Source organism: Lathyrus oleraceus, chromosome 4 (genome assembly GCF_024323335.1).
Source record: "Lathyrus oleraceus cultivar Zhongwan6 chromosome 4, CAAS_Psat_ZW6_1.0, whole genome shotgun sequence".
NCBI lineage: Eukaryota > Viridiplantae > Streptophyta > Magnoliopsida > Fabales > Fabaceae > Lathyrus > Lathyrus oleraceus.
In genome coordinates this window covers 259,914,798-259,942,197 of record NC_066582.1, presented here as the reverse complement: position 1 = coordinate 259,942,197, position 27,400 = coordinate 259,914,798, and the positions used below count along the sequence as shown (strand labels likewise).

At 37.8% G+C, this 27,400-nt stretch overlaps 1 protein-coding gene across 1 annotated transcript; it reads left to right on the top strand.

Moving 5' to 3' along the window:
* The first annotated feature begins 328 nt into the window (after positions 1-328).
* On the top strand, positions 329-3,900 carry LOC127074979 (protein ANTHESIS POMOTING FACTOR 1). Its single transcript, XM_051016406.1, has 10 exons — positions 329-618; positions 721-821; positions 943-1,043; positions 1,134-1,200; positions 1,308-1,407; positions 1,500-1,613; positions 1,899-2,036; positions 2,145-2,229; positions 2,536-2,585; positions 3,524-3,900. Exons 1-10 carry the CDS (start codon positions 496-498, stop codon positions 3,671-3,673), a joined length of 1,029 nt encoding a protein of 342 aa, XP_050872363.1. The 5' UTR covers positions 329-495; the 3' UTR covers positions 3,674-3,900.
* Positions 3,901-27,400: the final 23,500 nt, after the last annotated feature.

Here is a 27,400-nt window from a genome sequence, read left to right as displayed (position 1 = left end):
CTGACACCAATTCGTCAAAATGAGTTATTTTGATAAATAATCTAAAATATGAATTATTTTGGATATTTTTTTTTATAAAAATGGAATCATTTTGATTAAAAAATTCGAATATTGCATCCTTAAATTCAATCACAAAATAAAATAAATGACACATTTGCATATTAAAATTCATGTAATAAAAAAAATAAAAAATAATATAACATTATTTTTTAATATATTTGAATTTATCAATACTAATCATGTCAATAACAATCAAATCAAAATTAGGGAGAAAAAAAGAGAAAAAAAAGTCGTGAGAGAGATTTTCTTTATAAAATATAATTTTTAATGAACCTAACAAAAAAAAAACGCATCGAACAACCTTAGGACCAAAAAATTGAACCCAAAGAGTTGTAGAGGTTTTTGCTACTTCTTCAAGTTTTATTGCAATTCAAAGGCGTCAATAGTTAAATTAACGTTTCTTCATTTTCACTCACTCAAATCCATGAAAGCTTCATGAGCATTTCAGACACCAACGCGAAATTCGCCTCTAAAATGGAGAAAGAAGAGAAAGTATCTTTGGAGCTTAGTGAGGAAATTCTTCAGAGTATGGAAGTTGGAATGTCCTTCAAAGACTACGTCAGTAATTTCTACTATTGGTTTTTGTTGTTGTTGTTTAACCGAAATGAACATTAGGGTTTTTTCTAATTGGGTTTAGTTATTCTTTTTTTCTTGTTTCAGAATGGTAGAATTAGTTCGATGGATTTTCATAGGGCGTCCAGTTATCTAGTTACAGCCAGTGATGATGAATCCATTCGTCTATATGATGTTGCTGCTGGAACGTAAGCCCCCAATTCTATATGAGATAGCACCACTAGGCATTCTTTTTTGTTTACTATACTAATTGATCTATATTTAATTATTAAACAACATGAAATTTTGAGGTTTCTAATTTGTTACCAGATGTTTGAAGACAATTAATAGCAAGAAGTATGGGGTTGATTTGGTTTGCTTCACATCTCATCCTACAACTGTTATTTACTCTTCTAAGAATGGTTGGGATGGTATGTGTTACACCTATTTCCATAGTCGTCAATCTGTGCGTACGTGGGAATTTTTTGTATATTCATTACTAATATGATCGATTAATCCAGAATCTTTGCGGCTTCTATCATTGCATGATAACAAGTACTTGAGATATTTCAAAGGTCATCATGACAGGTTTGTTATATTATATACAACGATCTTAAATTGTATGCTATGCTGTAGCATTCATGTACATTCCCATTTTGTCATATAATAAAATGCATGTTTGTTCTTTTTCTAAGGGTTGTTTCACTTAGCTTGTGCTCTCGGAAAGATTGCTTTATATCTGGATCCTTAGATCGAACTGTTTTACTATGGGATCAAAGGGCTGAGAAGTGCCAGGTAGTAGTGCTTGTGTATTTCTATATCCTTTTGTATCTTATAAATCATATAACTTTTCTAGGGGCTTCTTACTTTCTTTAAAAACTAAATAGGGACTTTTACATGTACAAGGAAGGCCTGCTATATCATATGATGATCAAGGGCTTGTCTTTGCGGTAGCCTTTGGAGGATACATAAGAATGTTTGATGCACGGAAGTATGAAAAGGTTTGCAAATTTTACATGAAAATATGCATTTAACTCATAGCACTTTGTTTGTTGGTTTGTAAATTTGAAATGTTAGTTGTGATCTATGAAGCACAGACACTAGGAACATGACATCGACATTGACACATCGACATCCGTAATAATTTTTAAAAAATGAATAAATTGAACGTGTCTCTGTCAGTTTCAGACACCAAAACTGACATAGATACACCTTTTCTTAGAGGTATTGGTGCTACAAAGGTTGTGATAGCCTAATAATCTATTATGGTGAAATTCATTCTACAGGGTCCCTTTGAGATATTTTCTGTTGGGGGCGATACTTCTGATGCAAATGTTGTGAAGTTTAGTAATGATGGGAGACTCATTCTCTTAACAACTGCAGATGGGCATGTCCATGTTCTTGACTCATTCCGCGGTACACTTGTCTGTATCTTCCCTACTTTACTCAGCCCAGAAACTTCTTTTAATCGATTTATATCTGCTTTGAAAGGCGTTCTATCTGACCACTCTCCTTTTATCATGTGTACACAGTTATCCACACATAATGTCACGCCTGTCTCATGCAACTCCACTTTAGAAGCTTCTTTCAGCCCCGAGGGAATGTTTGTAATATCAAGTAAGAGTTTTTGGTTTACCCAACACTTTTCTATTCATTATGCATTTGTAAACTCATTGATTACATAAACTATTTTTTTGCATTGATGTTATTTTTATGCATGAAACGTGGAACTATTACGCTAGTATTTCATGACTTAAATTATGTTTTGGAAGAAAGCTTTACAATCGATATGATTATTTTCCAAAATTCAGGCTTCACTAGTAGTATTTTCAATCTGTCAACCATCATGCATGTAATCCTGTTGGGTTCTGTTCGCTTTCTGCCAGGTTTGTTATGCTAAATTTGTAAGCCTGAATTTTGCAGGTTCTGGGGATGGTAGCATCTATGCATGGAATGTTCGAAGTGGCAAAGAAGTATGATAAGCTATCTTCTTACTTTTTCCTGCATTTCATAATTGTTATTTTTCTTCATATTTTTCTTTTAGTTAATTTGTATCTTAATATAGTTATTCTCCAGTCAGGATCATATGGTTATGTTGGGACACTTTTATATGTTCAGCTTTTCATGCTTGTGTTTTTTTTCCTTTTTTTACTGAGAAATTTTCAAGCATGCCTCTTTCTTTCTTGTGAATATCTAAATTGCAAGTTGTGTATAGTTGACTTAAAATAGTCCTTGCATATATTTAAGTAGAAAACAACACTAACCTAATGGTGGTGAATCAGATTATGAAGGAACTTTACTAGCAATGTAAAAGATTCAAGCTCTAGAGTAACCACTCTCGGAAGGATTTTTTTAATCACAAACCGTTGTTGAAGGGTTAGCTTCATTTCATAGGCATGTCTGTATGCGTATCCAAGTAAGAGTCCTACGTTAGATGCGACGATATGACCTAAAAAATAATTCCAAGTAGGAGATATCCTATACCTTACAAGCTAGTTTTATAGGGTTAAGTTAAATCTAAACCAAATTTTTATATGGTATCAGAGTCTATCCAAGAGTGATTGAGTCACCATTGAGCTGCTTGGGTCATGCTCTACTCTAGATATCTAAACTTGGCGTGAAGGGTGTGTGTTAGTTAAGAGTTACACATTGGATGAGAATCATGTGGTATGAAAAAATACTTATAAGTGGGAGACATCTCTTATCTTACAAGCCCATTTTATAGGGTTGAGTTGAGCTCATCCCAAATCCAAAGAGTAGGTTATTGCCTAATAATTATAGTAGCTTTTGGAAATTTATCACTTAAATTTATAATCCATAAAAGATATGTTTTCTTCTATCTTGTCTGCATCCCATACTACTTGATGTTGAAAAATGAGCAATAATATTAATGTTTATCTATTCTTTCTAGGTTGCAAGTTGGAGGAGTGCAACTTCTGATATTGGACCTCCTGTTGTAAAGTGGGCTCCCGGGAGTCTTATGTTTGCAACCGGGTCATCTGAGTTGTCATTTTGGGTTCCAGATTTGTCGAAAATAGGAGCTTATGTCGTGAAAAAATAGAAAAACTCTACACAATGAAGCTATTGTTTACCCATCAGCCAACTGAAAGATTATATTTTGTTAATCCTACTGACAAACTTTGCCATGGCTTGTAAATATTCTTCTCCTAAGAGCAACAGATATTTCTGCGAGCCTCCTGAACCGAACAAGTTTGTTGAGATATCTGAATGTCTATTTATGTTATTTGTACTATTTCATTCATGCTTTGTAGAGGTTATTTGGTTATAGCTTGCTTGTCTGCAGAGTTTTGCCATTTTTTTATCACCCATTTAATTTAAGACTATTACTCATGCTTTGTAGAACTTATCCCAAAATGTCTAACTAAGGGCCTGTTTGCATAAACACCTTATTTATAGCTTATACTGCAAGTGCTTACGAAAATAAGCATTTATGAATAAGCTTGTATAAATCATTTTATAGCAGCAAGAAATAAGTCTTATCTCATTAAGTGGGTTGGTTACATGGATCAACTTTTGTTATAATGTTCTACCAAAAATCATGTTTCTGATCAAATCATTAATCTCGAATTTTTTTTCTTCATAATAACTTATTTTTATAGCAAAAGAAAAAATAAATTTAAATGATTTTTATGTTATAAGTTTTTATGGAAGTGTTACATATTTTAGTTTTAAAAAAATTTACAAAAGAAAACTTTTTATTCATGTTATTTGAAGTGTATCATCATTTTATTGAATTTTTCTTTGAATATTAAAATTTTAAAAAATTATTTAATTTTAAAACTATTTCAAATATTTTTTTAAAATTTTAATTATTTTTATGAAAAATATTTTTATAAAAATCATTTTTAAAAATATAAAGATAAACAAGTCTTCGTGTTAAATAAAAACGACTAGTCCACCTAATCCAACTTAAATCTATTAAAGTAATATCTAAAAGAGAAATAAACAATCATCCAATTTCGTAGTTAAGAAAACTTTAAAAATCATGAATATTATGAAACACTTTAGTTGAAAGTCACAACTTAAGGTTTTGAATATAAAAAAAATTAAACAGAACAATGCAGGTTAAATGAAGGAAAAAAAACATAAACACCTCACTCATACAATATAGGGCAGTAAGGAAACCTCTTTTTACTTGCATCCTGGGAGTGTTTTCAGGAATTTCTTCTGTTTTTCGGTGTTCAGTATAATAGATGATTCTCTTGACTGTGAATTAAGAAATGAACAAACTTAGAGCAATATTGATCCCTATGTTATTTTCCAAATTACGTTGATCAAGTAGGATTCTATCACTTAGCCACACCATGAATTATTCCATGCATGATGCGGCTTATTCATAGTTCCAAACAAAAACATTGTAACAAGTAACTTCTACTACATGAATTTTCCTTAAATCCCACATGTATGCATATTTGATGGCTTCAATATATTCTTGATCTTTAAGAAATCTCATTGCATAACATGCTTCTCGATGAATTAAGAACAAGTGATCTTTAACTCTTTCGATATCTTCGTAGTTTGTTGGACCTTTCACAACTATGATCATCAACCTTAAATGAAACAATTCACCGATTGCATAACCACATTTTCCTAGGTTTTCAACCACATTTTCCTTTGATATAGACAAATTCAAAAATAAATTGGCTACAAGTGAGTTTTTTTCTTGTAGAAAAGTCCTATTTGTTTCAAAGTAGGATGTAAACATAGACTTGGTAACTTATAAATTTAATATGATATTGAAGCTACACGAAATATGTCTGAAAGCATCGCACGCTCGAAGATACAACAGAGTCGCCACCAAACTTTATTTATCGCAAAAGAGGGAAAGGAAAATATCGATAAAACCCAAAGGAAACAGAGAAATGGATAAGGAAGTCGGTTATGTAAGGGGAAGGTATTAACACCCCTCACATTCATGGTACTCCGTAGGAACCGTTTTGAATGCTCTTGCTTGGATGTGTGTTGCTATCTTCATGTACCTGCGAAATCGAAAATAGGTTAGAAAGAGAGTGTGCCCGAGGAGGATTGAGACTCTCATGCCTACGTGTTCTCATAGTGCAATGATAAATTCAGAGTCTCGTAGTTTGTGAAACCAGAGAAAGAAAAGAGGGAAAAGAATTTTTTTTGGAGAAACTGCTTGTCAAAGATTCGCATCCTCGTGCCTACATATCCTCATAGTGCAATAAAGAAGTCAGAGCTCTAAGGACTAAGAATGATAAAAAGATAAGTTTGAGGGTGGTGTTTAAACCGGAAAAGACTGAAATGGACTGAAATGGTGTTTGAACCAAAGAGAAACAAAAGGGTGGTGTTTAAACCAAATGTCGGTGTTTAAACCGAGAAAGAGCAAAATGTGGTGTTTAAACCAAAGAGAAACAAAAGGTGGTGTTTAAACCAAAGAAGAAAAACTGGTGTTTAAACCAAAGAAAAATGAGGGTTAACCATAAAGTGTGTCCCAAAGGAGGTATATAACCATGACAGTGTCAACCTGAATTGTGGTGTCAAAATCAAGAAACGAGATTAATCATAGAGGTATGTCTCAAAGGAGGTATATAACCATATGACGATGTCAACCTAAAATGTGGTGTCAAACCAAGAAATAGGGGTTAACCATAGAGGTGTGTCCCAAAGGAGGTATATAACCATGATGGTGTCAACCTGAATTACAGTGTCAAAACCAAGAAATTGGGGTTAACCATAGAGGTGTGTCCAAAAGGAGGTATATAACCATGACGATGTCAACCTGAATTGTGGTGTCAAAACCAAGAAATGAGATTAACCACAAAGGTGTGTCTCAAAGGAGAATGATAGGGGGTTAACCATAGAGGTGTGTCCCTAAAAAGAGGTGATTGCAATGATGTTTATGAAGGTGTGAAAAATACAAGAAATGGGTGGGGTGGGGGGTGTGCGTGGGGGTGGGGGTGGGGGGTAGAATTGGGTTTTACAAGCAAAAACTTTTTCCAAAATAAGAACACCACTAACAAGTTAATAACAAAGAGATAAAAACACAAGTATTTTTATCCTAGTTCGCTTGAAACTCAAAGCTACTCCAATCCACCCACCAAGGTGATTTATTCTTATACACAAGGACTTAATCCACTATAATCAACAGATTACAATAATCACAAAGAATAACCTTCTTTGTCTTCTCAAGGATCCAACTATACCTTATTCTTCTTAAGGACTCACAAAGAATAACCTTCTTTGTCTTCTCAAGGATAACCTCCTCAAGGAATCAAACAAACAGTTTGAATAATATTTTGTATGTTACAAGTTGCTGATTGATTGTTTGAATTGCTTGAAAATACTGGAATAACTGATCAAACTTGATGTTGATGCTGACATGGTTGCGGATTTCTTCTGACATGAGGCCTCTTCTGCCTCTCTATAAATACTGCATTGGTTTCCCCTTCCTTCTTTCTGGAAAAACCACTCCCATACTTCTTACTCGATGATACCTCTTCTTTAGACAAGCGTCCCTCTCGGTCTCCTTCCTCTAACCTCATCCCCATGTTTACCATTTCGGTAAAGTCACTAGGGGCACTGGAAATCATGCGCTCGTAATAAAACGAACTCAGGGTCTTAAGGAAAATCTTGGTCATCTCTTTCTCTTCCGATGGAGGATTAATCTGAGCAGCAAGCTCTCTCCACCTTTGGCCATACTCTTTGAATGTCTCTTTGTCCTTCTGAGACATAGACCTCAGTTGGTCTCTATCAGGCGCCATGTCCACATTATATTTATACTACTTCACGAAAGCTTCATCCAAATCATTGAACATGCGAATACTTGCACTATCCTTCCCTATGTACCATCTCAGAGCGGCACCAGTCAGACTGTCTTGGAAGTAGTGAATCAATAACTGATCATTATCAGTTTGAGTTGATATTTTTTTGGCGTACATAACAAGGTGGCTAAGTGGACAAGTATTTCCCTTATACTTTTCAAAGTCATGGACTTTGAACTTCATAGATATCTTAACATTTGGTACCAAGTAGAGTTCAGCAGCACTCTTACCAAACAGGTTTTTTCCTCTCAATGCCTTCAATAGTAACAATTTGATTGACCATAAAATCTCTTTTATTCATATAATTTCGAAGGATTACACTGAGTACAATTTCAGAAACCAAAATACAAATACAAGAGAAAAGGAAACTAATAATCCTAAGGATCTTCTAATAACATTGTCAGATGATCTGGCTGAAGGCGCGTACTTCCTTCGGATGCATCAGATCTTGGACTCAAAAGATGTCTTCATTTGAGCCTTCTCGAGGACAAGTTGATGAGCAATCTTCTTCCAAGCGCCGGAAGGCTGAGGCATACTAGAGGAAGATTGACCCTCTGGCTCTCTCTATCTCTTCACTGATCTGTCTTCAAGAAGTTCAATAAGCGCGACTTTGTCTTTTGACTCAAGCTGAAACTCCTCATGCTTTCGGCTCAAAGCATGAAACCGCTCTTCCCACATATCCTTCTCTTGCTTCATCTTGGCGAGTGCGTCTTCCAACTTCTATACATCTTGGTTATAGAGAGTTAATGGCTCAACCAAAACCATAAACGTAGGTCTCTCACAAGCATACGACATCTTTAACTTCAAAGCTCTCTTATTCACCCAAGTAGTGTAAGCTTCCAAAGCTACACAGTTGCGCGGATAAAGCTTGGATCTTCCTTTCCTATGCACGTTATGCCAAGCATGTATCATCTTCTGCTTCAAATTTTGGGGATCTTTACCCTTTTGATAGAAAATACCTTCTAACTGAGTGTTATTAGGTTTGTCTTTCAAGGGGAACCTAAGTTTACGACGAGCCAAAGCAGGGTTATAGTTGATTCCTCCTTGTGTACCAATGAGAGGCACATTAGATAATTCACCACATCTATCAATAATATCCAAGCCACTCAAGGAAGAGTCATACCAAACAATATCATCATTAGTGAGGTACATAAGTCTCTGAGACCACCGTAGAGATTGTTTGTTCTCCACAAAAGCAGGCGTCTGAGGCAAGTTCGAAATAAACCACTTGTACAGAAGAGGAACACAACACACAATAGTTCCACCACCTTTAGAATTCCTCAAATGCTAAGAGAAGTATACATCACCCAACAGAGTAGCCACATGATTCCCAATCAAGAAGATTCTAATGGCGTTAACATCAACAAAACCGTCAATATTAGGGAACAAAGCCAAATCATAGATGAGCAACACAAATATGGCTTCGAAAGCATCCACACTACCATCTTGAGCAAAGACGGTAGCTTTCCCAATAAGAAATTCATAAGTCAACCCAAACATTCCTCCTTTCTTCACACAATGAACCTCAATCTCAGACTTCTTCAGATGAAGAGCTTCAACTATAATATGAGATCTGGGAATCTCCTCCAATCCACTAAAGGGCACCTTGTCAGAAACAGATATTCCCAAGAGATGGGCATACTCCTCCAACGTAGGCATAAGCTGATAATCGGAAAAAGTGAAGCAGCGATAGAGAGGGTCATAAAACTGAACCAACACACTCAAGATTCCTTCAACCACATCAGCAGATAATACAGACAAAAGCTTCCCATGACGTTGCTTGAAGTCCAAGGGATCTAATACAAAGGATGATATCTTACTTAGCTCTTTCAAGTCGGGACATCTGAAACTGTACTTCTTAGTGTTCCTTCGTCCATAATCCATGGTCTAAAAATATTTGCAAATAAAACCTCAGTTCCTTGAATTTTTTTTTTTGTGTAATGAATGTAATGATGTGCATGAATGCATGAATGCAACAATCACAAATAAGGGATCACACACAAGGTAAACAAACAAAGGTCAAGGGATGAATTAAGTCATTGTCAAGATCAATCATCCATTTTGGTGGATTATGGTTTTCACCTTATCAACACCCTAGTTCCATTGATATTGACAAGACTTGATTGGATCAACCAAGAATTAAGGGTTTGTTGTGAGTCACGAGCATGGAGTCAGGTTAAGAACCTTCCCAAAGGAGTGTACTAAGGATAAAAACATGTAGATCATATTCTAAAAAGTTCCCGGAGTCTTAATTCCATATATCGGATATTACAGGTTAGGATGACTGACTCATCAACCCATAATATTCTCAAGAGAAACTCGTCTGAGTGTAGTATCGTGTAACAACTGTTATCAAGTCTACACTTGAACAGTCTCCTCACTATGTCCTAAATAGGCAAAGTTGGGTTAAATGTTCTACGACCCTAAGCTTCTCGGACCCCAAATCAGAGAAATTAATGCCTAACCACAAATAACTTGTGTGACATCAATAGCTCCAAAAGGGTCTCCACTAAGCAGATGGGTCTCAAGCCAACTTGTTAAGGACTACTCCATACAAGTCAAACATGACTATACCATCCTCCTATCTTAATTGCACTCAAGTTCGGGTTAGAACTTATCTCGCCACTTAGAGATCACCAAGCACAACAAGTAGATTATATCACACAAAACAAATGTACAAACATCAAATATACAATTATGTACACATAAAAAAGTAGGCTAAACCCACTGAGGACTAGTCCCCAACAGAGTCGTCACTTAATTTCTGTAGCAAAAAATTCATGACCATTAAGTTATGGATCGACTTAACATCAATAAAACCAGAGTCGCCACCGCGATTTTATTGTTTTTAATGGAAAAGGGAAATAATACGAACAAAACCCAAAGATAAGAAGTTTTCAAATCAAAACTAATAAAATGCCAGAGATTACAGGTAAGGGGGTTAGTTACACAGAGGGAAGGTGTTAGTACCCAAAGTGTCCTAGGTACTCCTAGGGAGCCCTTTTTTATGTGTATATGTGTTTTTGGTATAAAGATGTTTGCAATAAATAGAGTGTGAGGATGAGAAAAGAATTCATTAATTATATTTTTGTGTTTGACAAGACCTTCGTACTTGTGCCTATGTACCAACATAAAAATGAGGGATCAAAACCTCGTAGTTCGTGGTATTAATTACAAAGTGAGTGAGTTACTTTTAACAAAAGTTTTAGATTTAAGATAGGCACAAAGGGCCTAAAAGAGTTTGAATGAGTGTTAGTTCTTTTTGTATTTTGAAATTTTAAGTCAATATGATTAGATTCAATTACAAGTTTGATTTAAGAAAAGATTTTTAAAATGCAATGGCATAAGGCCAAAGTTTCTAGTTTGCAATAAAGTCTAAGTTTGAGAAATCACAAGCTAAGAAGATTTTGAAAAAGGGGAGAGATTTTGAAATTTAAGAGAATGGGAGGAGATGAAGAGGCTAATCCTAAGCATAAAAGTTAAAAGTTAAGAGTTGAAAAGATCTGGCCAATGGGATGCAATCCAATTGACAAGAATGTCATATAGAAACTCATTTTTCCTTTGGACTTTAAATCAAGCAATATCAATAAGCAAGTAGCAATATAAAGAGCAAGACATCAAATAAATATAGTCGCATCCAAGCAAGCAACTTCACAGTCTTCTTCTTAATCTTCCTATGTATCAGATGAGATACTCCTTGATTGACTCAGAATAAGGTATTAGACACAAGTTCAAAGTAACATTTGCATCAAGACCATGTAGCAGATGAATTCACGTGGGTCCCAATACTTGCATCAGATGGAAGCTCAAATCATAATAACTTGGTTTTAGAAATGTTGGCATTGGCCAAGTCCTTTTGCATAGGGAATGTTGCCTAATTCTAAGTCTAAAGCTCAGATCAACCCAACATTCCACATTAACATTTTTTAGGGTTTTTTTGTTGTTTATTAAGTATTTTAAAGTCCTAAGACCACAAACACAAACAAAATCTACAAACAAATATATACAAACACAATATATGGCTCAAGTGAGCAAAGTAAAAAATGACATAAACATAAACAAGTTAAATGATATGTAAAATGACAAATGAAATGGTAAATGGCTTGAATTTAAATGGCATAAAGTAAATGACTTGAAATTAAAAGCAAGAACAATAAAAGTTAGTCAAATGTTAGTTGATTAGATGTTAGTGGAGTTTTGCTTTTCAATTGATTAAGTCATTATTTGGAGAACACTCAACCGTCTATTCACAAGCATGGATCCTTGAACCAAGACATCTTCCAAAGGAAGGAAAAAAGGCCAAGTTTCCACACAATACCATGAAAGGGGGGAGACTTACAATCTCACTTACTAGAATGCTATGACTTTAGGTCAAAATTTAGCATTATGTTAAGCAATCGTAATTGGACTTATGTAGAAGTCACAACTATCTGAGGCCGGGCAATAGAAATTTTGGTGTTAATGCATATTAGAGATATGGTATAATGAACCATACTCCTAAAACATACCATACTCAAAAAGAAAATGATCAAAGGATGAACCTAATTTCATCCATACTTGTATTGGTTCATCTAACACAATGTTATTGATGAACCAATTAGCCTTAGGATATTGAGACTTCATTGTCAATGAAACGGATGGGATAGAATGAGATTGAAGATGAAGAGGGAGGGGAGATGAGAGAAACGCAAATTGGTCACGGGAGGAATTTTATCAAATTAAAATCATTCATTCATTTTGGGAGATGAAATGTACTTTTCATCAATCCCCTAAATCCAATGATTTTAATCCAACAAAAGTCAAATCAGACTTGACCAAGGCCCCAACACGTAGTCAAACTTCACAAGTCAATAAAAATGGCTCAACATAATTTCTACACAAATAATTAATTAAAAATCAAATTAAAATGCATTTAAATTTAATTATGTTTGATCAAAAACCTAAAACCTCTTCAAAACACCAAATAAATGGCCAAGAGATTTATCCTATGTCAAACAAGGTCAAAGGACGTTAGACAAAAAATTTCATGATCTTTGAAAAGTCAGAAGTATTTTTAGACAATTACAAAATATGCACAAAAACAATCAAATCATGAAAAATATCAAAATTAATCCAACTAATAATTTTAATTCAGAAAATGAAAAATGAAAATATTTGATAATTTTTTGTGAAAGTCCCATATTTTTTGGATTAAAAATGAAATTGATATGAATTAATTAAAATAAAAGGATTAAATGAAAAAAATCAGAAAATAAAATATAAATAAAAGAAAACAAGTGCCATCAGATCTCCCTCATTAATTGAGGTGGCAGATCTGATGGCTAAGTGCGCGCATTCCACCAACACCTCAGTCAACTGTGCCACACGCGTGGTAATCAAATTGGATGGATGAGATTAAAACGTGAGAACCAAATGAGATGGCTTGGATTAATCCAGCGCACCACCGGAGCCCTAGCTCCAGTCATCTTCTCCGGTGAGAACCATCGGTCTGGTCCAAGCTCAACTCAAAGGAAAAATGAAAAGTGAATACATTAATTTGAAGAAAAAATGCTCAGGAGCACAAATCTGGCCTCAATTTTCTCTAATTCCAAGTATATAAAAAGATAATGGGATTTGAATTTTGAGGATCATTAACTGAGTTGCTTTGATTTGACCTCAAAGCAACTCAATCTTCTTGCCTATATTGATAGGACTTCAGACAACCAAAAATCAACAAGAATGGTGAAGAATTGGGGGAGAATCGAAGAGATGAAAATTCTGAAAATTCACCTTCAATGGAGCTTCAGATTGGCATGATCTTGATTTCAATTATGCTTGTCCTTGCTTCATATGCTTGTTGGAAGTTATTAGGATCAATGAAAGGTATGGACTCTTGGAGTTTCAATCTCAAAATAGTTGGAGATTTGAAACTTTATTTTCAAAGAAAATCTTCAATCTTATCCTTCAATGGTGAGGGTTTGGGATTACAGGTTCAAAGCTTGGGCATGAGGTCTTTAATTCTAAGCAATGAGGCTCTTAATTATAGGCCATTTATATTGATTTCCACACACTTCCAATTTGGGAAAAATTTGAAAATTCTCTTTACATGCTTGCATGGGCATGTGATAGGCCCATCAAGTGATGCAATCTGATCCAAAATTGAGTGAAAGTCATGTTGAATTCATGTTGGAAGGCCATGCAATTGTGTATGAAAAGTGGAAGTGGAAAACATCCAAATGGTCCTTCAACTTACACCCATGGCAAGTCCTTCATACTTTGGCAAAATTAAATTATCTTGAACTTTTTTGAAAGGTGAGGTCAAGGGGAATAACTTTCATGTTGAAAACATTTTCATTTGAAGCTCGGATCATGACGAATTTTAAGGTGGAAGTTTGGGAAATCAAACATATTTTAAACTTTTCTAAGTCCCAAGTCAAATGTTCACTTCTTCCACCTTGAATAACATTTTCTATGGACTTCAAATGAGAAAGGTTTCTTCATAAACGTTGTATCTCTTTCAAACCTCTTCATTTTGGTCACAAATTTGACCTCATTTGGATTTGACATGAAGGAGTTATGCATTTTAGAAGTTGAGGAAAATCATTTGTTCAATGGTATTAATCCAAAATGACCTATAATGTTCCCTCTTGGCACATGCATTTTCATGTTGAATTTGATCATGAAATTTTAATGGCTTTCATCTCATAACTATTGAGCAAGTTATGGTTTTGGGAATTTGAGCTCTAAATTAGGGTTCAGACAAAATGACCTATAATCTTTCACCATAAAATATGACTTTACAAGCAAAACTAGATTTAGACTTACACATGAAAGTTGTTTGAAATGTCATTTTGAGTAACCTTTCTCTTGGAATCATTTTCATATGACACAAATTGTAGTAGATAGGGTCTAGGGAACCCTAGTTTTAACGAGTTGGCTTTCTCTGATCAACCACCATGAACCATCTTGCTAGCTTGACATTATCTTGACTTTTGAGACTCATGGAGGATCATATATGCATAATATGATGTAATTTGAAGTATACCTTGAAATATTTGATCAATTATTGAGGAAACTTGTTGAAGAAGTCACACAAGATACCCAGATGAATTAGGGTTTCCAAGGCAAACAAACTCCAAACACTTGATGATTTGTTGATCAAAATATCATGTGAAGATCATGTGGGTACATATATGATGCTTAGAGCCAAGGTGGACCATTTCTTGATTATTCTCTTTGCATTGATGGTCTTAAACCCTAGATATGAGCTTGATAGAGCATAGGTGAGCATGTACACTGTAACACCCCGATAAAATAAGATAATTATTTAATTTAAGTTAATAAAATATTTATTAATTTAATTAAATAATTGGAATTATTGGATTATTATTATTATATTTATTATTGGAATAATAATTATTGGAAAATATAAAAGTTGGAATTTAGAAAAGGTCCCATTTGGTAAAAAGGGTTATTTTCACGTGAAAAGGAAAAGAGACAGAAAAGTGGAGAAAGGGAAAAAGAGCCAGAGAACAAGGGTTGAAGAGAGGAAGAGCTCGAAGCCGAAGGATTGCCGGATTAACTCAGGTAAGGGGGGTTTATCGTCGATTAATGGGTATTATGGGATAATATGTACTGGGTAGTGATAAACCATTGATTTACCTCTGATTTGAATGACGTATGATGAAAATTGTGAAATATTGGATGAACGAAATTTGGATTATAAACGAAGGAAATTCGTAGGAATTAGATGTAATAATGTTAGATTTTGTGAAATCGAATAGGGTATGATTTGTGTTAGAGGATATGAACGAATAATGTGTAAAATTGGACTGTGGAAGGTTGAATTGGATAGATCTCGTAGCAGAGAAAGCCATAGCAGATCTGGAAGTCTGGTTTCTGGTCATACGCGTATGGCACTAGGCAATACGCGTATGAGATGGTCTGGTACGCGTATGGCACTAGGCAATACGCGTATGGATGAGGAAGATGATGTTTTGAACGTGGTTTGGTCTCTGTTGGTACGCGTATGGGGAAGTGGTACGCGTAGCATACGCGTATGAGACAGGTGATACGCGTATGGGTTTGGCGTAGAAATGGGCAATACGCGTATGGGACTAGGCGGTACGCGTATGGGCAGGATTGTGATTTTTCTGTGCTGTTGTTATGCAGTTTTTGGTTGTTCAGCTGAGTAATGTGATTTAGCTGATGTACGGTATATTAGGGATCATTTCCCGTTGTTTGAGTAGTATAGGTATTAGTAGAGTGTGCTAATACTGTGGTTGTTCCTTGGCATGATCTGATATGCTTATGTGATAAAATATTGATGATGTGTGATGGTATGCATGATCTTGTGAATGTATCAGTTATGTGTGCATTTGTGAATAGACTGTTTTATGGCTTAGAGTGTGAGCATATGTCTATTCTTGAATTGTGGTTGATGATTTAGCATTGCTAGGTGATTAGCATGCATATTGTGGCCTTTATGGTGGTAGCTAATTCCCATGGTGAGGAATTAGTGAGTTAGTCATTTTGGACTGTTGTTGATGTTTGCATGCTAGGTGAATTAGCGTGCATAGCATGGCCCTTGGGGTGGTAGCTAATTCCCATGGTGAGGAATTAGTGAGTGAGTCACTAAGTCTCAAATGAGTGAGACTAGTGGGCTTGGTAGCCGTGCCTGGATTTGGACGGTGAGGTGAACTATATGTTCACAAATAGTCGGTACCGCATGCATGGAGTCTCATTGCATAATTTATGTATGGCGTATAATATGAATGGATGTATTCCAGTATTATACGTGTGTTGTGTGTTGTGTGTTGTGTTGATGTTGGGTATGATTGAGTTGATATTGCCGTTATGAATGTGTAATCTGATTTGGGTGATGAAATGTGTTAAATTACTTAACATTGCATGATATTTTATAATGCTTTTTATATTGATTGAGGAACTCACCCTTACAACTATTTTTCAGGTAACGAGCAGTGATTGAGTAGAAGCTAGTGCTTGGAGCCTAGTGTAGTTCCTTAGTGGGTCATGCTCTGGTAGATGTAACATCGGGATGGGATGTTTTACTATGTTTTCTTTTGGTTGTTGAACAACTTTACATGTAATGTATTACATGGTTTGAATGTTGTTAGTTTGTATCCGCTGCGTATTATGCAAATGTTTTATTTTGATTAAATAAATGAGCATGACAGGATATTTTGGAAAATGGAGTGAAGTGTCAAGTGTGACGCCCTTAAATTGCATATCTACTCTGATTTATGTTTTGTTGTTTTAATTAATTATTGGGGTATTTAGAAGGGTGTTACATTAGTGGTATCAGAGCATAGTCGGTCGAGTTGAGTCGTAATTATTCTGTTTCCCTGTACGTGATAGGTGTTGTGTAACCCTATCAGTACTTATTGTTTTAGCTTGTTGGGTTTTCAGAATAGAGATGGTTGGAAGAGGTAGAGATGATGCTGCGATTGCTGAGGCTCTGGGTATGCAAGCTGGAGTACTTGGAGGGAATCCGAATGTTGTGGGGCTGGGAGCTGCTCGTCAACTGAGTGAGTTCCAGAAGAACAATCCTCCAATGTTCAAGGGAGCATACGATCCAGATGGTGCTCAGAAGTGGTTGAAAGAGATCGAGAGGATCTTCCGAGTGACTGAGTGTGCCGATAACCAGAAGGTCAGGTTCGGTACGCATATGCTGTCAGAGGAAGCAGATGATTGGTGGGTTGCTGCCCGCACTGAGTTGGAAGCTGCTGGGAGTGCTGAGATCACTTGGGCAGTGTTCAGAGAGAGATTCCTGAGGAAGTACTTTCCAGAGGATGTCAGAGGGAAGAAAGAGATAGAGTTCTTAGAATTGAAGCAGGGCAACCGGTCTGTTACTGAGTATGCTGCTAAGTTCACAGAGTTGTCGAAGTATTACACTCCCTATGATGAGGCTACTGGGGAATTTTCAAAGTGTGTGAAGTTTGAGAACGGGTTACGTCCCGAGATCAAGCAGGCTATTGGGTATCAGCGGATTAGAGTGTTTTCTGACTTGGTTGACTGCTGCAGGATTTTTGAACAGGATACCAAGGCCAGAACGGAAAGCTATCAAAAGAGGGTTGATAGGAAAGGCAAGAATCAGAATGATCGTGGGAAACCGTATGCAGCTGGCAAAGGTTTCCAGAGACAGAGTGGAATGAGGAGACCTAGTGGGGGAGACTCCAGTGCCCCTGCTAAGTGTTATAGATGTGGTCAGGCTGGACATCGTTTCCATGAGTGTACCAGTAATGAGAAGAAGTGTTTCAAGTGTGGAAAAGGTGGTCACTTGGCTGCAGAGTGCCGGTTGAAGACTGTGACTTGTTTCAACTGTGGAGAAGTGGGTCATATCAGTCCACAGTGTCCTAAGCCGAAGAGAGAGAACCAGTCGGGAGGCAAGGTCTTTGCTTTATCGGGTTCTGAGACTTCTGCAGATGATCGTTTGATCCGAGGTACGTGTTATATTAATGGCTTTCCTCTTGTAGCTATTATTGACACAGGTGCGACTCATTCCTTTATATCTTTGGATTGTGCTGTGAAACTTAAGTTAGAGATATCTGAGATGCATGGAAGTATGGTGATTGATACTCCTGCGAAGGGTTCAGTTACTACTACTTCAGTTTGTTTAAATTGTCCTTTGAGTATTTTTGGTAGAGACTTTGGGATAGACCTCGTGTGTCTTCCACTAGTGCAGATTGATGTTATCTTGGGTATGAACTGGTTGGTGTTTAACCGAGTTTATATCAACTGTTTTGATAAGACTGTGATCTTTCCTGAGATTGAGGAAGGAAAGAGTTTGTTTCTATCAGCAAGGCAGGTGAATGAGGCAGTAGCAGATGGGGCGGAGTTGTTTATGCTGTTAGCGACTTTGGAGGCTAAAGATAAACTGGTGATTTGCGATCTAGCCGTGGTGTGTGATTTTCCTGATGTGTTTCCTGAAGAAGTGAATGAATTACCGCCAGAGCGTGAAGTTGAGTTCTCGATTGATTTGGTACCTGGTACTAGGCCGATATCGATGGCTCCGTACCGTATGTCTGCTGTTGAGTTAGCTGAATTGAAGAGTCAGCTGGAAGATCTGTTGGATAAGAAATTTATTCGTCCGAGTGTGTCACCGTGGGGTGCACCAGTGTTATTGGTTAAGAAGAAAGAAGGTACTATGAGGTTGTGTGTGGATTACAGGCAACTGAATAAAGTGACGATCAAGAATCGGTATCCTTTGCCGAGGATTGATGATTTGATGGATCAGTTGGTTGGTGCGAGTGTGTTCAGCAAAATAGATTTGAGGTCGGGATATCATCAGATACGTGTGAAAACTGAGGATATTCAGAAGACTGCTTTCAGAACAAGGTATGGACATTATGAGTATTCTGTAATGCCTTTTGGTGTGACTAATGCGCCTGGAGTGTTTATGGAGTATATGAATAGGATTTTCCATCCGTACCTAGATCAGTTTGTTGTGGTGTTTATTGATGATATTTTGGTGTATTCGAAATCTGAAGAAGAGCATGCTGAGCATTTGAGAGTGGTGTTAGGAATTCTACGAGAAAAGAAGTTATTTGCTAAACTGTCTAAGTGTGAATTTTGGTTAGAAGAGGTTAGTTTTCTTGGTCATGTGATTTCCAGAGGTGGTGTTGCTGTTGATCCTTCTAAGATAGAAGCGGTATCTAAGTGGGAAGCTCCGAAGTCAGTTTCTGAGATAAGGAGTTTTCTTGGACTTGCAGGTTATTATAGGAAGTTCATTGAGGGATTTTCTAAGTTGGCGTTACCGTTAACGATGATGACTAGAAAGGGGCAAGCGTTTGTTTGGGACTCAAAATGTGAAGAAGGTTTCCAAGAGTTAAAGAGAAGGTTAACTACTGCTCCTATTCTGATATTACCGAGTCCGTCGGAATCATTTGAGGTTTACTGTGATGCTTCATTGTTGGGTTTGGGTGGTGTTTTGATGCAGAATAAGCAGGTTGTAGCTTATGCTTCGAGACAACTGAAGGTTCATGAGAGGAACTATCCGACACACGATTTAGAGTTGGCAGCTGTGGTATTTGTTCTGAAGTTATGGAGGCATTACTTGTACGGGTCAAGATTTGAGGTTTTCAGTGACCATAAAAGTTTAAAGTATTTGTTTGATCAGAAAGAGCTGAATATGAGACATAGGAGATGGTTAGAGTTTCTGAAGGATTATGACTTTGGTTTGAATTACCATCCGGGTAAAGCAAACGTAGTGGCTGATGCATTGAGTCGGAAATCATTGCATATGTCTATGTTAATGGTTAAAGAATTGGATTTAATTGAGCAGTTCAGAGACTTGAGTTTGGTGTGTGAGAGTACTCACAATAGTGTTAAATTGGGAATGTTGAAGTTAACGAGTAGTATTCTGGATGAGATCAGAGAGGGTCAGAAATCCGATGTGCTTTTGGTTGATAAGTTGACTCTAGTGAATCAAGGTCAAGGTGGTGAATTCAGAGTTGATGAGAATGGTGTTTTGAAATTTGGCAATCGGGTGTGTATTCCGGATGCTACCGAACTTAAGAAGAGTATTCTTGAGGAAGGACATCGTAGTGGCCTGAGTATTCATCCTGGGGCTACGAAGATGTATCATGATTTGAAAAAGTTATTTTGGTGGCCGGGAATGAAAAGAGAAATTGCGAGTTTTGTTTATTCTTGTTTGACTTGTCAGAAGTCAAAGATTGAGCATCAGAAGCCGTCTGGGCTAATGCAACCGTTGGCTATTCCAGAGTGGAAGTGGGATAGTATCAGTATGGATTTTGTTTCTGGGTTACCGAGGACAATTAAGAATTTTGAAGCTATTTGGGTTATTGTTGACAGATTGACAAAATCGGCTCATTTCATTCCGATCAGAATGGATTATCCGTTAGAGAGATTAGCGGAGTTGTATATTGAGAAAATTGTAAGTCTGCATGGTATTCCGTCGAGTATTGTTTCGGACAGAGATCCTAGATTTACATCGAAGTTCTGGGAAGGTTTGCAGAAGGCTTTGGGAACTAAGCTGAGATTGAGTTCTGCATATCATCCGCAGACTGATGGTCAGACTGAGAGGACGATTCAGTCACTGGAGGATCTTTTGAGAGCTTGTGTCTTGGAAAAGGGAGGTGCTTGGGATTGTTATTTGCCTTTGATTGAGTTTACCTACAACAATAGTTTTCATTCGAGCATTGGTATGGCACCGTTTGAAGCTTTGTATGGTAGGAGATGTCGGACACCTTTATGTTGGTATGAGTCCGGTGAGAGTGCTGTGGTTGGACCGGAGATTGTTCAACAGACTACGGAAAAGATTAAGATGATTCAGGAGAAGATGAGAATTGCTCAGAGTCGTCAGAAGAGTTATCACGACAAGAGGAGGAAGACACTTGAGTTTCAAGAGGGAGATCATGTGTTTCTTCGTGTTACTCCGATAACTGGGGTTGGTCGAGCTTTGAAGTCGAAGAAGTTGACACCTCGATTTATTGGTCCTTATCAGATTTTGGAGAGGATAGGAGAGGTAGCCTATCGTATCGCTTTACCGCCGTCACTTGCGAATATGCATGAGGTTTTTCATGTGTCTCAGTTGAGGAGGTACATTCCAGATCCGTCGCATGTAGTCCAAATAGATGATGTATGTAACACCCCAATAAAAATAAGATAATTATTTGATTTAAATTAATATTATATTTATTAATTTAGTTAAATAATTGGAATTATTGGATTATTATTATTATTTTGGAATAATAATTATTGGAAAATATATAAGTGTGAAATAAGGAAAAAGAATCCCATTTTTTGGTAAACAGAGTTTTCACGTGAAAATAGAGAAGCGGCTGAAAAGAGGAAAAGGGCAAAGAGGAAGAGCAAGGGCAAAGGTTGGAGAAGAGAAAGCTCGAAGCTCAAAGAGTTGCCGGGTTGATCAGGTAAGGGGGGTTTATCGTCGTTTAATGGGTATTATGGGTTAGCATGTAATGGGTAGTGATAAGCCGTTGAATTGACCCTAATTGGGATTATGAATGCTGGAAAATTATGTTGGATAAACTGTGTTTAGGCTGTAATTGAATCTGTGTTTGGGTTAGTTGTGAATTTCCGAACGTATAGCTTTTTACGGAATTGGAATCGGAGGTCCGGAAGTCCTCCAACGGCGGAAAATGCGGAGAATTCTGCATTCTGCCTTGTGTTAGCGCAGGAACAGCTTCTGTCTTGCGTTAACCGGTTAACCCAGGGTGTTAACCGGTTAACACTGTTATGTATTTGGAATAATTGCTGTTTTGTCTGCGTTAACCGGTTAACCCAGGGTGTTAACCGGTTAACACTGTTGTGAATGCTGAGATATGGCTGTTTGTGCTGCGTTAACCGGTTAACCCAGGGCGTTAACCGGTTAACACTGTTAAGTTTTGGGCAGGAAGCGTGTTTGTGCTGCGTTAACCGGTTAACCCAGGGCGTTAACCGGTTAACACTGTTGCAGAGTGGAAAAATTGTTAATTAAAATGTTGTGTGCCTAATTGATGGTTGCCTATATCGGTGTGTGATATAGTAGGGATTATTTCCCGCTGTTTTGAGCAGTATAGGTATTAGTAGAGTGTGCTAATACTGTGTTTAATTATTTGACATGATATGATGTGTTGATACATGTGTTGATACATGTGTTGATAATGTATGATGGTATGCATAATGTTGTGAATGAGTATGTTATGCATGTGTTGTGAATGGACTGTTTTATGGCTTAGAGAGTGAGCATCGGTCCATTGTGGATTATTGTTGTGATGTTGCATTGCTAGGTGAGTAGCGTGCATAATGTGGCCTTTATGGTGGTAGCTAATTCCCATGGTGAGGAATTAGTGATGTTAGTCATTTGGACTGTTTTTGATGTTGCATGCTAGGTGAATTAGCGTGCATAGCATGGCCCTTGGGGTGGTAGCTAATTCCCATGGTGAGGAATTAGTGATGTGAGTCACTAGGTCTCAAATGAGTGGGACTAGTGAGCTTGGTAGCCGTACCTGGATTTGGTCGGTGAAGTTGAACTATATGTTCACGAATAGTCGGTACCGCATGCATGGAGTCTCATTGCATAATATATGTGTAGTGTATAATATGAATGGATGTATTCCAATGTTATACGTGTGTTGTGTTGGCATTGAGCATGAGTATGAATTGTATGATATTTGAGTTGATGTGCCGTTACTGAATGTGTGATACGATTAGGGTGATTAACGTGTTAAATTACTTAACATGACATTATATTCTATAATGCTTATTATATCGATTGAGGAACTCACCCTTACAACTATTTTTCAGGTAGCGAGCAGTGATTGAGTAGAAGCTAATGCTTGGAGTCTAGTGTAGTCTCCTTAGTGGGTCATGCTCTGATAGATGTAACATCGGGAGGGAACATTTTAATTGTGTTGTTGATGTTTGTTGAACCAGTTTACATGTAGTATGTTACATGTTTTGAATGATCGATTTGATCTCTATCCGCTGCGTATTGTGCAATACTTTATGTTTTGAGTTAAATAATGAGCATGACTAAATAGTATGACGAATGGTGTGAAATAAATGTGTGACACCCTTAATTGCATGATTACTCTGATTTATATGTTGTTATTTTAATTAAAACTTTGGGGTATTTTAGAAGGGTGTTACATTAGTGGTATCAGAGCATAGTCGGTCGAGTCGAGTCGTAATTATTCTGTTTCCCCTGTACGGGATAGGTGTTGTGTAACCCTATCAGTACTTATCGTTTTAGCTTGTTGGGTTTTCAGAATAGAGATGGCTGGAAGAGGTAGAGACGATGCTGCGATTGCTGAGGCTCTGGGTATGCTAGCTGGAGTACTTGGAGGGAATCCGAATGTTGTGGGAATGGGAGCTGCTCGTCAACTGAGTGAGTTCCAGAAGAACAATCCTCCAATGTTCAAGGGAGCATACGATCCAGATGGCGCTCAGAAGTGGTTGAAGGAGATTGAGAGGATCTTCCGAGTGACTGAGTGTGCCGATAACCAGAAGGTCAGGTTCGGTACGCATATGCTGTCAGAGGAAGCAGATGATTGGTGGGTTGCTACCCGCACTGAGTTGGAATTTGCTGGGAATGCTGAGATCACGTGGGCTGTGTTCAGAGAGAGATTCCTGAGGAAGTACTTTCCAGAGGATGTCAGAGGAAAGAAAGAGATAGAATTCTTAGAATTGAAGCAGGGTAACCGGTCTGTTACCGAGTATGCTGCTAAGTTCACAGAGCTGTCAAAGTATTACACTCCCTATAATGAGGCTGCTGGAGAATTTTCAAAATGTGTGAAGTTTGAGAACGGGTTACGTCCTGAGATCAAGCAGGCTATTGGGTATCAGCGGATTAGAGTGTTTTCTGATTTGGTGGACTGTTGCAGGATTTTTGAACAGGATTCCAAAGCCAGAGCGGAGAGCTATCAGCAGAGGGTTGATAGGAAAGGCAAGAATCAGAATGATCGTGGAGAACCGTATGCAGCTGGCAAAGGTTTCCAGAGACAGAGTGGGATGAAGAGGCCTAGTGGGGGGGACTCTAGTGCTCCTGCTAAGTGTTACAGATGTGGTCAGGCGGGACATCGTTTCCACGAGTGTACCAGTGCTGAGAAGAAGTGTTTCAAGTGTGGTAAAGGTGGTCATTTGGCTGCAGAGTGCCGGTTGAAGACTCTGACTTGCTTCAACTGTGGAGAGGTGGGTCATATCAGTCCACAGTGTCCTAAGCCGAAGAAAGAGAACCAGTCGGGAGGCAAGGTCTTTGCTTTATCGGGTTCTGAGACTTCTGCAGATGATCGTTTGATCCGAGGTACGTGTTATATTAATGGCTTTCCTCTTGTAGCTATTATTGACACCGGTGCTACTCATTCCTTTATATCTTTGGACTGTGCTGTGAAACTTAAGTTAGAGATATCTGAGATGCATGGAAGTATGGTGATTGATACTCCTGCGAAGGGTTCAGTGACTACTACTTCAGTTTGTTTGAATTATCCTTTGAGTATTTTTGGTAGAGACTTTGGGATGGACCTAGTGTGTCTTCCATTAGTGCAGATTGATGTTATCTTGGGTATGAACTGGTTGGTGTTTAACCGAGTTTCTATCAACTGTTTTGATAAGACTGTGATATTTCCTGAGATTGAGGAAGGTAAGGATTTGTTTCTATCAGCAAGGCAGGTGAATGAGGAAGTAGCAGGTGGGGCAGAGTGGTTTATGCTGTTAGCGACTTTGGAGGCTAAAGATAAACTGGTGATTGGCGATCTAGCCGTGGTGTGTGATTTTCCTGATGTGTTTCCTGAAGAAGTGAATGAATTGCCGCCAGAGCGTGAAGTTAAATTCTCGATTGATTTGGTACCTGGTACTAGACCGATATCGATGGCTCCGTACCGTATGTCTGCTGTTGAGTTAGCTGAATTGAAAAGTCAGTTGGAAGATCTGTTGGATAAGAAATTTATTCGTCCGAGTGTGTCACCGTGGGGTGCACCAGTGTTATTGGTTAAGAAGAAAGAAGGTACTATGAGGTTGTGTGTGGACTACAGGCAACTGAATAAAGTGACGATCAAGAATCGGTATCCTTTGCCGAGGATTGATGATTTGATGGATCAATTGGTTGGTGCGAGTGTGTTCAGCAAGATAGATTTGAGATCTGGGTATCATCAGATACGTGTGAAAACTGAGGATATTCAGAAGACTGCTTTCAGAACAAGGTATGGACATTATGAGTATTCGGTGATGCCTTTTGGTGTGACTAATGCGCCTGGAGTGTTTATGGAGTATATGAATAGGATTTTCCATCCGTATCTAGATCAGTTTGTCGTGGTGTTTATTGACGATATTTTGGTGTATTCGAAATCTGAAGAAGAGCATGCTGAGCATTTGAGAGTGGTTTTAGAAGTTCTACGAGAAAAGAAGTTATTTGCTAAACTATCCAAGTGTGAATTTTGGTTAGAGGAGGTTAGTTTTCTTGGTCATGTGATTTCAAGAGGTGGTGTTGCTGTTGATCCTTCTAAGATAGAAGCGGTGTCTAAGTGGGAAGCTCCGAAGTCTGTTGCTGAGATTCGAAGTTTCCTTTGTTTGGCTGGTTATTATAGGAAGTTCATTGAGGGATTTTCTAAGTTGGCGTTACCGTTGACGATGTTGACCAGAAAGGGGCAAGCATTTGTTTGGGACTCAAAATGTGAAGAAGGTTTCCAAGAGTTAAAGAGAAGGTTGACTACTGCTCCTATTCTGATATTACCAAGTCCGTCGGAACCATTTGAGGTTTTCTGTGATGCTTCATTGTTGGGTTTGGGTGGTGTGTTGATGCAGAATAAGCAGGTTATAGCTTATGCTTCGAGACAACTGAGGGTTCATGAGAGGAACTATCCGACACACGATTTAGAGTTGGCAGCTGTGGTATTTGTTCTGAAGTTATGGAGGCATTACTTGTATGGATCAAGATTTGAGGTTTTCAGTGACCATAAAAGTTTAAAGTATTTGTTTGATCAGAAAGAGCTGAATATGAGACAGAGGAGATGGTTAGAGTTTCTGAAGGATTATGACTTTGGTTTGAATTACCATCCGGGTAAAGCAAACGTAGTGGCTGATGCATTGAGTCGGAAATCATTGCATATGTCTATGTTAATGGTTAAAGAATTGGATTTAATTGAGCAGTTTAGAGACTTGAGTTTGGTGTGTGAGAGTACTCACAATAGTGTTAAATTGGGAATGTTGAAGTTAACGAGTGGTATTCTGGATGAGATTAGAGAGGGTCAGAAATCCGATGTGCTTTTGGTTGATAAGTTGACTTTAGTGAATCAAGGTCAAGGTGGTGAATTCAAAGTTGATGAGAATGGTGTTTTGAAATTTGGTAATCGGGTGTGTATTCCGGATGTTACCGAACTTAAGAAGAGTATTCTGGAGGAAGGACATCGTAGTGGCCTGAGTATTCATCCTGGAGCTACGAAGATGTATCATGATTTGAAAAAGTTATTTTGGTGGCCGGGAATGAAAAGAGAAATTGCGAGTTTTGTTTATTCCTGTTTGACTTGTCAGAAGTCAAAGATTGAGCATCAGAAGCCGTCTGGGCTAATGCAACCGTTGACTATTCCAGAGTGGAAGTGGGATAGTATCAGTATGGATTTTGTGTCTGGTTTGCCGAGGACAAATAAGAATTGTGAAGCTATTTGGGTGATTGTTGATAGATTGACGAAATCGGCTCATTTCATTCCGATCAGAATGGATTATCCGTTAGAGAGATTAGCCGAGTTGTATATTGAGAAGATTGTAAGTTTGGATGGTATTCCGTCGAGTATTGTTTCGGACAGAGATCCTAGATTTACATCGAAGTTCTGGGAAGGTTTGCAGAAGGCTATGGGAACTAAGCTGAGATTGAGTTCTGCATATCATCCGCAGACTGATGGTCAGACTGAGAGGACGATTCAGTCACTAGAAGATCTTTTGAGAGCTTGTGTTTTGGAAAAGGGAGGTGCTTGGGATTGTTATTTGCCTTTGATTGAGTTTACCTACAACAATAGTTTTCATTCGAGCATTGGTATGGCACCGTTTGAAGCTTTGTATGGCAGGAGATGTCGGACACCTTTATGTTGGTATGAGTCCGGTGAGAGTGCTGTGGTTGGACCGAAGATTGTTCAACAAACTACGGAAAAGATTAAGATGATTCAGGAGAAGATGAGAATTGCTCAGAGTCGTCAGAAGAGTTATCATGACAAGAGGAGGAAGTCACTTGAGTTTCAAGAGGGAGATCATGTGTTTCTTCGTGTCACTCCGATAACTGGTGTTGGTCGAGCTTTGAAGTCGAAGAAGTTGACACCTCGATTTATTGGTCCTTATCAGATTTTGGAGAGGATAGGGGAGGTAGCCTATCGTATCGCTTTACCGCCGTCGCTTGCGAATTTGCATGAGGTTTTTCATGTGTCTCAGCTGAGGAGGTACATTCATGATCCGTCGCATGTAGTCCAAATAGATGATGTACAGGTGAGAGATAACCTGACTGTTGAAACATCACCTATGAGGATTGAGGATCGAGAGTT

Bases quoted from the DNA above. Each gene is read 5' to 3' on its own strand.
- LOC127074979 (XM_051016406.1), top strand. From the start codon at position 496: ATGAGCATTTCAGACACCAACGCGAAATTCGCCTCTAAAATGGAGAAA. The intron at 1,614-1,898 runs GTTTGCAAATTT...TTCATTCTACAG, and splicing joins ATGCACGGAAGTATGAAAAG to GGTCCCTTTGAGATATTTTC. The intron at 2,586-3,523 runs GTATGATAAGCT...TATTCTTTCTAG, and splicing joins ATGTTCGAAGTGGCAAAGAA to GTTGCAAGTTGGAGGAGTGC.